General features: G+C 37.9%; 1 protein-coding gene and 1 long non-coding RNA gene across 3 annotated transcripts in view; one reads left to right on the top strand and one right to left on the bottom strand.

The window, feature by feature from the left end:
• ephb2a (eph receptor B2a) overlaps positions 1–12777 on the top strand; it is a 73563-nt gene that overhangs the window by 38628 nt on the left and 22158 nt on the right. For both annotated transcript variants that reach the window (XM_055188106.2, XM_055188110.2), the window contains exon 4: positions 10681–10836. In XM_055188106.2, coding sequence (XP_055044081.2) covers positions 10681–10836 — 156 coding nt within the window. The remainder of the gene's footprint in view (positions 1–10680; positions 10837–12777) is intronic.
• Positions 557–3128, bottom strand: LOC129423392 (uncharacterized). Its single transcript, XR_012372904.1, has 4 exons — positions 2489–3128; positions 2077–2223; positions 1337–1902; positions 557–1131 (listed from the first exon to the last, which is right to left on the bottom strand). It is a non-coding gene; the product is annotated as an uncharacterized lncRNA (long non-coding RNA).

Here is a 12777-nt window from a genome sequence, read left to right as displayed (position 1 = left end):
AGGAACGAGTAAATGTTTATTCATACTCGAATGGCGAACTACAGCCATACAATTATGAGTTTGCTATGCAGCCAAGAGTGCAGGGACTGGTCAGGATTAAACAGAACGGTCAGAGGAGACAAATTAAAGTGTTATGTGAGGAGAAAAGGACAGATGTGTGGGTGAGATCAGTGATCTGGCGAGACGTAATACTGTGCTCAGATCACAAGATTGTACAGATTATTATCATATATCATGCAATAGCAAAGATAGTATTGATACTTTATGTCTTTTTAATGCTTATAAGTTATGTTAATATCCATCCACACTTACGTTAGGTGATACAGATGTTGCTCATCACCGCAGGAGAGGTGAGCTGTCTGAACCCATATGTGCTACAGGCCAGGCCAGTAGAAATGAGTATGTTTATGGCAGAGATTATTTATTACTAATTTATTTAATATCCATGTATAAATGAACAGTAAACTAAAGATTTGAATGTTAAAACAATCTTAATAAATTTCTTTTTAAACAATCTTAATGAATTTGTTTTAATTACAAGTTGCCTATAGCCAGGTCATGACTAAGTCACAATTTTTGCTGGCACTAGTCAATATTCAAATTAACAATATTAATAGTTTTCCCATCTCCAGACAATACCACTAAATACAGCATAGGCAAGTTATCCGCTGGGCGTCTCTGTGCAGGCGCCCTTACCTGCATGTGTCAGCCATTCAAGAACAGGTTCCAGAGGAAGGAGGACTTTATAAATGGTTTGAATAGCCCCATTTTGTGACAATCAATAAACAATAATCACAAATTGTCTTACCGTATAAAAACTGGTTTATGAAGTTTAGATCAGATATATACCAAGTAGATCTGCATTTGTAATTCGATTTAGTTTTATTTATGTAGCACCGAAAAAAGATATACAATCTGACCCATTTAAAAACATTTAACAAATTTTCAGTATCTTTCCCATCATATGTGCAGGGTATTATAATAATGTGTTGAAGTGTGTTAAATTGTGAATGATGTGATTAATAGATCCCAACAGCTTCAGCCTTGTTGATCCTCTGGATGGATCTGGAGAGGGGAGCAGGTGTAGTGGAAGACAGGACAGTGCTGCATTCTCGTAGAGCCTGTGGTGACCTGGAGTATTCCAGAACAGAATATTTAAATAGATTAAATTTATTTGTCCCTGTTAACAGTGTACACCAAAGTAATACAGTTCTGATAAAAAATGTATAGTCAAAGTGGTTTTGATGATGAGTCAGCTTTATATTATTTTTTGAAAGCGATATACAATGCTATTGTTCAAACATTTACAATCTTTTAACAAAAAACAACCGCTTACTGCAAATCTCTCATTCTGCCACGCCTTCACGATGGTAGAAATTGTGTACATGGTGGAAGAAGGTGCTGACAAGATGCTCTGAAGCCCAAACAGCTTTAACATCTTGATGATCTGGGTCAGTGTCGGCCGGTGACTTCTTTTTCGAGGGCGCACGTTGCGAAGCTGGTCACATGCATTGAGCTTGTCATGTGTGTGGCTCGTCATTTCAAAATATGTGTTCAGCGCGTCATGTAAACTTATGTGCATCACACGTGATGTCAAAATCTGCTGCACACGCATGTAAAGGGTCCATGATAAATGATATGCTCACGTTTGCCTGATACTCACTTAATCTCCTGTCTAATTACAGTTTAGTGTCAAGTTAGTGTCTTGCGAGTATTTTGTGAACATGAGTGCTTCCTCCATCACAAACCCTTTCAATGCGTGTGCAGCAGGCACGTATTGTGACAAGAGGCATGATGCACATGGTTCACACACGTCACAACAAACACACATTTGGAATTCACGTCCCTCAGAAGAGAAGTCACTGGTCACCAAAAATGCTGATACATGCATGCTGCACAGACCTAAGAGATTTATATAAAAAGCAGAAAATTACTATACCATAGCATATAAAACCAAAAATACAGGTTATGGTACAACAGACATCAGCTGGCTTTAGCAAACAATGAAGTTGCCAACAGCCCTGAATAAAAAGAAAAACATTACTTTTGACTTTGACAGACATGAATAAGTCTTACTTGTGTGAACAGGATGAGATTCTTGCAGTGGTTTCTCATCAGATGAGTCTTTTTTGTTTTTTCCTCCTCCATAACACATCGCCAGGTTCGTCCATGACAACAGAGGATGATTCATCATACTAAGCATCTTCATCTGTAGCTGGACAACTAGAATTAAAACAGATTCACCTTTATATAATTGTATAACAGCATGTCACTTCTTAGGTACATACATGAACACACCACATGACAAAAAACGAATTACGAATTAGCTATGCAAACAAAGTAAATAAAATGTAACTCGATTTGATGGTTATACTATTTGCAATCTAAGCTTATCAGTTAGTTGATTTCCATATTTATAAGAAACTTGAATGAAACCATTATGTTAAATGATTTGGTAGTAGCAAATGTTTAAAAAAACAAGACTTACTGTGCATAGTTCACGTTATCTTCGAGCTGCATCTCAGACGGACCGTGATCGATTCATGTTTTCTCGCGGCGGCAAAAACACAGGCCTCACGTGGTTCTTGCTTCGGCATCCAATGTTTAACTCCATCATATTGCCGGGATGATAATCCTCCGATCTAACGTGAACGCTATAAGTTACACCACCGCGTTTTTCTGAAGCACATGGTGAACTGAAGTCGCGTCTCTCGTCCTCGTGCTGCGCTAAACACACCCAGACACGGAAGATAGCGCGGTCTTTATTCTTCAAAAGAAACCTGTGGACTCATTGTCCTGACAGGCTGGAGTTTGAAAAACCTCCACTAACACAATTATTAACCATGACGATGCTAAATTGAAACTACGGAGAATCACATCAATTTGCGACTGCTTTTGCTGAATACAACCGCAGCACTGCCAATGTAGAGCCTCTGTCAGACGAGCGCCTCTGACTACGTAATATGACGCGTTGTTGAAAAAAACAGGGATTTTGAGAGCGGTCTTAGAAAATTTCAGCTTTTTTACTAAATTTATGAGCTTAGAGTTTTGTAAATGTTTTTTGCTTTCGCATTTAATTTTCATATGGTACTTTCATACAAGGTTATATATTTATCTCACAAAAAAATGTAACCTTAAAGTTGCACTTTAACATGTTTCTCACCTCCTGCATTGCCAAGGAGGGTTAAAGACACATCTGTGGCTGCCAAAACTGCATCCATATCTTACTGCTTGAAATCAGGTGTGTCAGTAAAGACAAGCTTGTGTGAGTTTGTCCCTGTATTGTCTGGGGAAGAATGGACCTGTTTTCTCTCCTGCAGATTTAATTTCCTCACTGTCAACCCCTGTGATCTCGGGCTCAGGGTGTCTCAGCTGGTTTATGAAGTGACAAAGTGTGTGCAGATGGAGTCATTTTACTTCATCCCATTGATGGATGGAGCTGTAATAAATGCTAGGGTGTGAATCTTTGGATCAATTAAATTCATGATTACTAGCATTGAGTCCAAAATCGCCTCTTATACTCTATAGTAGGCGAAAAGCAATAAGTTAGGACATTATGATGTCCAAATTCATAGTATTTGAAAAACAGAAGGCAAAAAGTACCTGGATGACCTACTACTTCCGGCAAGATTTTGAAGTGTGCATTCAATGGACACATTACAATTCCGTTAACCCCACAGAGAAAAGTCACCCTACGAAGAAGAAGAAGGAGAGGCTTTGTCATAAATGTGGGAAAGCCTTGATGCAGCTCTATTCAAATATAAATACTGTACATAAGGAAAACGGTTGTTCCTTGTGGTTAAATTGCACTTGTTTAACATGATGTATCATGGCAGATGTAGTACACGTCTGAATTTTTTTTACACTATCCGTATTCATACTATTGTATATAGAACGTACTGTTTTAACAGTCGATGAGTAGGTACTCTATCTAATTCAGTGCATACTGTCACAGTAGGCAATTTCGGACGCAGGATAGGTTTAAGTATGATTCAGAACAGATTTTTGCAAACTCAGAACGATTCATTCACTATAAAAATTGGATTGGGCTTCTAATTAATTTTTTTATAATTTTTAAAATAATTTCTATATTAATAAATCACACACACACACACACACACACACACTTTTGTTGTGTATGCGCTTTTACCCAACTTATAAAACATTGAAGCATAGACGTATAAAAAAACAGTAAAAACTCTGTGTATGTTTTGATAATCGCTCTGAAAGTCTTTTACAAAAATGCATTTATCTCAGATTTATTCCCACATTTTATTTTTGAAGAAACCTATTTGAGAGTTGATAAAAAGAGAACAAAAGTAGATAGGATGAAACAGTTTTTTTTTGTAAGCAGAGGGTCTATCATTGTATGTTCATATATTTAAAGAAGCAATTTTTTGGAAGACATTAAACTTTTGTGAAAATCATAAAAATGCTGGTACTGGCTGGCAACTAAAAAAAAAACGTTTAAACGAGTTATAATCACTGATCTGGATTGGATTGCGCATGACGTCACAACTGTAAAGCCACCGCGCCGCCAGGTTGGTATAACCAAACATTCTATTAAATCAATGGACGCGATCAGATTTTAATAATAAAACATCACTTTACTAGTCTTTGTTTTTATATTTGAAGTTACCCTGTACATTATTACAACACAAACGTCCTTACCATGTAAATAGTTATTTACTGAAAGTTGTACATTTTCGTTTTTAATCAGTTATACATTCATCTTCATTACAGTATCAGAACAGCAGACAGACCGCAGTATATTTGGTATTAATGACAAACGTGCTCATTCTGAAATTTAAATAAATAATCATACTTTGTACCGTACGTGCATGCAATAATTTGCTGGTTTTATGTTATCTAAACTTACAAGTTACCTAAACTTATTTAGAGAAATAACCCTGACCGTGTAGCTGAATTTCAAAAAAAACTTTATTTATACCCGTGTCATTAACAGAGCGCAGCAGACACACTCACCTTAACGTTTTTTATAAATCCATTTTCCTGCCCGATTAAAACATAAACATTGCAAATAACACCAGAATTAACAGTTAATTTACGTACACATATCCTAAAAGTAATCTTGCGTGACTGATACGCTGTAAAGCGGGTGAATTTAAAACATGATTTTGAATGAAAGTCAATGACGCTGCCGGTTGGGTGTACTAAGATGGCGGCTCGAACTCTGCGCTGGGTTCACCTCACGCTGTTACGTTAAGCGTTCTATGCGCAATCCAGTCATTTATAGATCAGTGGTTAAAATACAGTTTGCTTTCAGCTGAGTTATTGAACAAACTCTTAATAAAATAATGGTTGATATTTGTCATCTGGAAAAATAGGTAGCCCTGCCTGTTGTTTGACCTATTGTTTTTATGTTGACCTGTTTGGAATACTCGAATGCCACAGTTTTATAGTTTCCATGGGTAGAAACCTACACTATCAGAAAAAAAGGAACAAAAGTTGTCATTGGGATGGTACATTTTAAAATGTTACTCTAAGTCTTAGGTACGACTGTGTACCTTTGAGGTAACAATATGCACATTTAAAGGGGACATATCATGAAAATCTGACTTTTTCCATGTTAAAGTGCTATAATTGGGTCCCCAGGGTTAGGGTTAGGGTTAGGGTTAGAAAACGTGAAAAAGATCAACCCAGTAACTTAGTTTTGGTAAATTATTCTCTGCAAGCATGTGAAACAATAAGTCATTGAAATCTGCCTCCCCTTATGATGTCAAAAGGGGAAAATACCTCTCTTTAATCTGCACTATCCAACCAGAGCACTGCCATTTAGTGCAGAGATCAACTCATTTGCATTTTAAAGGGCACTCCCAAAAACGGCACATTTTTGCTCACACCTACAAAGTGGCAATTTTAACATGCTATAATTTTTTAGCTGAAATTTCACATACGTACTCTGGGGACACTAAAGATTTATTTTACATCTTTAAAAAGTCTTTAAGGTACAAAATTTTAGTTTTTGAAAAGATACACTCCAGTGACAACGTGTACAATCTTGTGCCTTGAGTAATTGGCTCATTTGTAATTGTCTCTATATATTAAGCTGGGATAGTTGAAAGTATTTTAAAGGTGCCATAGAAATAAAAAACTATATTTACCTAGGCATAGATGAATAATACGAGCTCTGTACATGGTAATGACATATCGTGAGCCTCAAACGGGATTGTTTCTTCCTTCTTATGTAAACCTCATGCCTAAAAAAGACAGCTGGAAAACAGGCCAATCTCAACACCGACTGTGACGTTACAGTTAAGATGTATGCCTCAACATTAAATTACACAATAAAAGTACATTGTTGTTACAATGTTAAAAACAAAGTTGTGACTGCTGAGTTAGCACCACATGCTAGTTAATGCTATATGCTAGCATTTAGGCTAAAGTTCTATTGTTGACGTTACAGTTACGTTTTGCAGGTCCATACTAAAAAAAACACAAACTTACCACTCAGAAACGTCAATTACCAATCTCTAAACAATTTATTATTCCTCAAATTCCGTATCTTCATCTGATGCAGGCACAAACATGAGGTCTGTTTACACACACACAGCTATTCTAAAGACCTGCCCTGACAAACAGCCAATAAGAGCAGAGCTCAACATAATTATTCATGACCCTTTCAAATAAGGTCATAAGACCATTTAATTCTAAGGGCAAATCCTATGATTGTAAATGGACAAGTTAAACCGTCTCTTTTGCACATAATAAAGCCACATACCGTCTGTGTACATATCAGAGAACAATTTAACATATTATTTCAATGCATTCTTTGGCACCTTTAACTTTGCACCTTGTAGTTGATGGGTGTGTGTTTAATAGAGACACGTCTTTTACCAAAGAATAAAATAACACAAAGGCAATGAAGTGTTTATTATGGCTTCCCTGTTATAAATTGGACCTCATAAAAGACACAGCTGTTCACAGGAATGAAGATAAATGGACATTTACGATTATCAAAAAAACTCAGTGCCTAAAAGGTCTTTAGTCAGTTTCTCCCAGAAATCCATTAACACCTACTCTAAATCTCCAGTCATGTACAATACACGGCATACATCTGCGTTGTCAGGATATTATGCTGGCGTCTTTCCCTCTTACACGTCCGCTACGTTCTCTATTGTCGAACCCTGTGGTACCACAGATTTAATTCCACTCCTGTACACTGTCACTCACACCCACTCTGCCTCATTGAACTGTAACCAACACCTCATTCAGTGCTTGCACTCCTCTAACTCACTGTGATGTGTGAGTGTGGAAGCTTTATATTCCTTCTGGCAGAAAGTAAATGTTCTGTCATCAATCATAGAGCCAGAGACCCAGCCAAGAGTAATGTTTTACTGTCAAAGCCATTTGGGATGTTAGGCTAATAGAATGAGTTTTATTGTACTTCCTAGCGCACACACAATGTTCTTGGTAAGTGTTGATAGCTTTTCACCTGTAGAAGATATGCAACACATTTCATTTACTCTCGATGTTAGATTTATTTCAACCGTTATTTCTGTGTGGAACAGATTAGTTGTGTTATGAGCATGTTTTATGTTTTTGCCTGGGGGGCGGACATGACAGCTGTTGATGAATGTGTTGTAAGCAACGTAAGGTTGATGTTTTTGAGTCTGTGTCAAAGAAATTAAGAGACATTTCTTGTTGGCGAACAATGAATATATCTGACATTAAATTTCTTTTTGCAAGCACATACATTTACGTTTATGCCATATAGAGTGTAAAAAAAGATGGACGACTCCTGTTTGTTCTCTTCCATTGGTGAAAAGTGAAGCCGCCAGTGTCCCGATACGGCGCTGATATCTTGGGTCTCGAGTCTGCGCAGTAGCGATTTCGGGACCAGTCATGAAGTCACACAACCGTTTCATAGCATTAAATAACTAACAAAAAACAAACTTATTTTAAAAACAAACACTTGAATTAACACTCACCTGTTTGACCCCCTTTCGCCTTCAGAACTGCCTTAATTCTACGTGGCATTTATTCAACAAGGTGCTGAAAGCATTCTTTAGAAATGTTGTGCCATATTTATAGGATACCATCTTGCAGTTGATGGAGATTGTGAGATGCACATCCAGGCCACGAAGCTCCCGTTTCACCGCATCCCAAAGATGCTCTATTAGGTTGAGATCTGGTGATTGTGGGGGCCATCACATTTAAATACTGATAAACATTAGACAGAAAAATAAACTATGTAAAATAAATAAATAAATACAACCAAAAGCCTTGTAGTCACTGTTGACTTACACTGTTGGCTTACATGATGGAATATCATCTTTTGTTATTTTGGCAAAACCACATGTACCTTTCTTCTCACATTAATGACATTTTGATCTTAAAGGTGCAATGTGGGACTTTTAGAAGGATCTCTTGACAGAAATGCAATATAATCTACATAACTATATTTTCCGTGGTGTATTAAGACCTTACATAATGAACTGTATCGTTTTATTACCTTAGAATAAGGCGTTTTATCTACATACACCGCGGGTCCCCTTACTGCGTGTTCACACCAGCCGCGTTTGAGGTGTCAAATTCGAGTTTATCGCGTCTAGTTTGCTGCTTGAACATTTTTAGTTTATTCGCTTCATTCACGCATGAAAGCCGCGCGTGAAATTCTAGTCATCGAGACATTCACGCGGAAATTCACGTCATGGGAGGGGCTTCTGCGACTCCGCTGGCTTCCTGTACTCACGTTACTACTAGAGCAAGCTCCTGATTGGTTAACGTGGCGCGTTTTCCACCAAAGTTCACATTTTTCAACTCGCGTGTTTCCCGCAGCAATGCTCAATTCGTGCCATTCAAGCGAACTAGACGCGCGAATGAGGCGGAATTGCTTCTGCACTAAATGCCTCATTCGCGGCGCGAGACCGCCAGACGCGCGCCATCGCGTCTTTATATTGACTTAACATTGAAATCACTCGCCTCTACCGCTGCTGGTCTGAACGCAGCATTACATGGAAGTCGCCTTTTTCGGCGCCATGTTTTCATCATCAGAATAGTATGCACGAACTGTACGCACACCGCCAGATTTTTGTAACGGTGCATACTTTGTACACGTAGGTCACGTATGGGCATACAGGAGAATGTAGTATGTAGCCCCGGAGATGCATTGCATTTTGTTGCAATATGCATGCATGGAAAGTCTGTTCACACTACCTGTCAAATAAACAATGCTTTGCAAGACTGTGCATTCGACCGTGGGGGTATGTTCGCTTACATGTAAAAAACAGACTATATTTCTGGCTTTATAGTGCATGGAATATACATTTTCATCAGTATGTGCATTCCTCAATATCAACCGACCCCCTATATATCTTTGTGCTGCTAATGCAGTCCTCTACCATTTAGGTAGCGTGCACACCAAAGCGTCTGAAAACGCCAGGCGGATGCCAACTACCAGCATTTTCAGCTGAGCGCTTTGGTTGCTGTGATACTTCTGCTTTGTTTATCAGTCGTTGAACGATGCGCCGGTTGGTTGTTGTGATGTTTATCCCGCCCCTCCTCCACTGTGATTGGACGGCCATGTGAGAAATGACATGATGAGCTGAACTTTTCACCCAAAGTTGACTCGCGGCGCTCAGCACTGAGCGCAGAAAAACCGCAGAGCGCCGGCTTTCAGCGTGAAAAAACCCCGCAAACTGCTTGCTTTTTTAAAATACGGCGCCCTTCCATTGGAAACAATTGAAAACATATGCCCGCCGTCGGCGTAAAAGCTTTGGTGTGCACGCTCTCTTAAGCTACAGTAGCTTTTATGATAAACTTATGTATGATAGATGGGACATCCCACAGCAATCATGTGATTATTTTATTACTCTACTAATGGTTTGTCTTCACCCCACATATCTTGCAACATGTATATTTTAAAAGATATAAGTAATTAGTCAGACCTTTACTTTTTGATATACAGACTCTTGATAAAACAGTAAGATTCCTAGTCACAAACACAACAAGTCCAGTACAACATCCAGTATAGACGTGTTTAAAACAAAGCTGTCAAAGAGTAATTAAATCCTTCATTTACAAATGAATTGGTTCTGAACAGCGCTAGCACATTTGCATTTTGTGGCCGCTAAGACTAAGCAGCGGGAAAAGCTTCGATGTGATTTAACAAGGTCTTTGTTAGTGTATTCCACAGATATATCTGAGTGCCATTCTGCTCTTTGTGTGCCAAACAAAAGATTATCAGTGCGAGACCAATCTTCAAAACTGCACTGGAGGCCCATCAGAATGCATTATGATGGCTTTCATTCACTAGCAGGAATATAAAAATGTCTGTTTTATATGAATATGTGCTCATGGGTAAACATTTACATGAGCGAGAGAGTTGGTAAAAGATGTGAGAGTGATATACGCTCAAATTATATGAATAATACGGTCGTCTTGAAAACTTTATTCTGTTTGGCCACATACAATATTTATGCATAATGACCATTGATATTGAATTCCCACAATGCTAATTTCAAGATTACAGCCCAGCATTTTACACCCCAAGAGTCGCTTTTTGACCGAACATTTTTAGAGTGTATATAACACAGGCTTGATTCCCAAGGCTATTGTAAATTGCTTTGGATTAAATTATCTGCCAGATGCAAGAATGTAAATGTACATTGCAGTATTTTCTGATTTGTCATTCACTGTTGTCTCTCTCTACCACAGCATGTCCTTTTGGATTCTTCAAAGCGTCTCAAGGGGACCAAGAATGTCTCCAGTGTCCAATCAACAGCCGAACCACCAATGAGGGTGCCACCAGCTGCGTCTGTCGCAGTGGATATTACCGAACAGATTCGGACCCTCTTCAGATGCCCTGTACCAGTATGCCATCTTCACACCATTTTATGCAATTTATTGTTATAACTCTCCTTTCTAAAAATCAAAAGACGGCACTGCTTTGATGCGGTCTGCAAAAACTGCTAGCCAATTTTGATCATCTTCTTCAGCTTAAAAGATATATAGTGGCGCATTCTTCTTTACTAAGTTTCCTCTTTGCTGTCACATTTATATATGTGATTGCCCATTTTAGGGGCTTACAATTAGTGCACTAAGAAAAATAATGGGTGTGTAACTTGCAGAACAGCAAAAAAGACCCAGCTGAGATTTGCATAATGCTCTGTTGTGTGGGGAAGGGTGGGCATGTGTTGAATGGTAGTGTAGTGTTCGACGTTGTCAGCACTCCGAGCTCCTGCACTGTGTCCAGATTAGAGGAAAATACTTCCCTTTCGCTCGTGTTTTACATTACAATGAGGCACTTTTCCTTTCATCACTTGTCATTATGAAAATATTACTTTAATGTGGCTTGTTAGAAAGCGGAGAGGACTTTGATCCAGACTCTTTTTAAGGGAACTGTGATAATGGGCTAATGAATAAGCTGGAGTCGGATCATAAAGACGCTAGGCACTACGAATTCGCTTAAGTCAGCAGACGAGCAAACTGCATAGGGAAAGATACGTGGTGAGGTACACAGTAGGCTGGTTTATGTTGTTTCATATTGCGTGAATTGAATTTACAATGAATTGTAAAAATTCTCTGAATCCAGAGATTACTGAAAAGGTTATTTGAGGTCATCTGAGTTGTTAAAAACTTTAAAGACCCCATTAAATATTTTTTTTTTTGCTTTTAGTATGAATATGCTAGTCATTAAGGGTGTCACGATTTCGATTTTAAATTGAAAAATTGAGAAATTAAGTCACAACCTTGAACTTCGATTTAAAAAATGGAATCGTCAATGCTGCCCTCCTCCCATGTCACGTCCGGTCGGCTTGCAAAGCTTTTGTAGTGTAAACGCACATGTAGTTGAGTTGTGTTCGAACAGCCACACGAGACCGCCTTCTCTCCGCCCATTTATCTAATCTAAGGTACTGAACACAATGTTTTACGTCTTTTCTGACTTCTGGCACGAACACACCATGTACAGCGCTATTTTTAACCTTTTATTGATAAAACTAAAGCAGCTGATCTCCGCAGTTTCATTTTGTAAGAGTGTGAAAGTTGTGCAATCTTATTTCATCAACCACGGATTCAAGGTCAGATATTATATTTCATAAAAGTCTGGTCTAAAAATGGCACAGAATTTTTTGTGCTTTAAAAAAAGGTAAAAATTGACAATCTAATCGAATCGAATCGTGACCTTTGAATGGGAAAAAAAAATCGAGAATTTGGAGAATCGTGTCACCCCTACTAGTCATAATGATAGCTATAAAATAGTATGCTACAAAACATTCACTTTTAAAAGATATAAGCATTCAAAATTTACATTCTCTTACTTCCACCAATATGGATCAATGATTAGTATGACATCATTCTGCACTTTAGCTTCTCGTCAGATTCCAGAAAGTGAGGTAAACGAAATGCTATTGGCTATTTTAACCAAAAATATCTAAATGTATATACATACAAATAATATCAAATGAATAAACAGACCCTCTACTTTCAAACGAACAATAACAAACAAAACGAGAAAAAAAAATTACATCCTATCTATATTTTTTCTCTGGTTATAAACTCTTAAATATGGGTTTTTATACTTCAAAAATAAAAAACAGCTGAAATTATTGCATTTTTATAATGGAATTTTGTTAGAGATCAGATTTAGAATGATCATTAAAACATACACGGAGTTAAAATTATTAAATAATTTTTTTGCTTCAGTTTGTTATAAATTGGGTAAGTGCGCCATCTATTGGATAATGCAAATGTTTTCTCTTAATTGACGAGATAACTCGTCAATGGCGGGGAAAGAGTTAAAAGGGGAGTAGC

Source organism: Misgurnus anguillicaudatus, chromosome 13, assembly GCF_027580225.2.
Source record: "Misgurnus anguillicaudatus chromosome 13, ASM2758022v2, whole genome shotgun sequence".
In the NCBI taxonomy this organism is placed as follows: domain Eukaryota; kingdom Metazoa; phylum Chordata; class Actinopteri; order Cypriniformes; family Cobitidae; genus Misgurnus; species Misgurnus anguillicaudatus.
The sequence above is the reverse complement of the archived record's forward strand: the minus strand, read 5'-3'. Positions and strand labels throughout refer to the sequence as shown.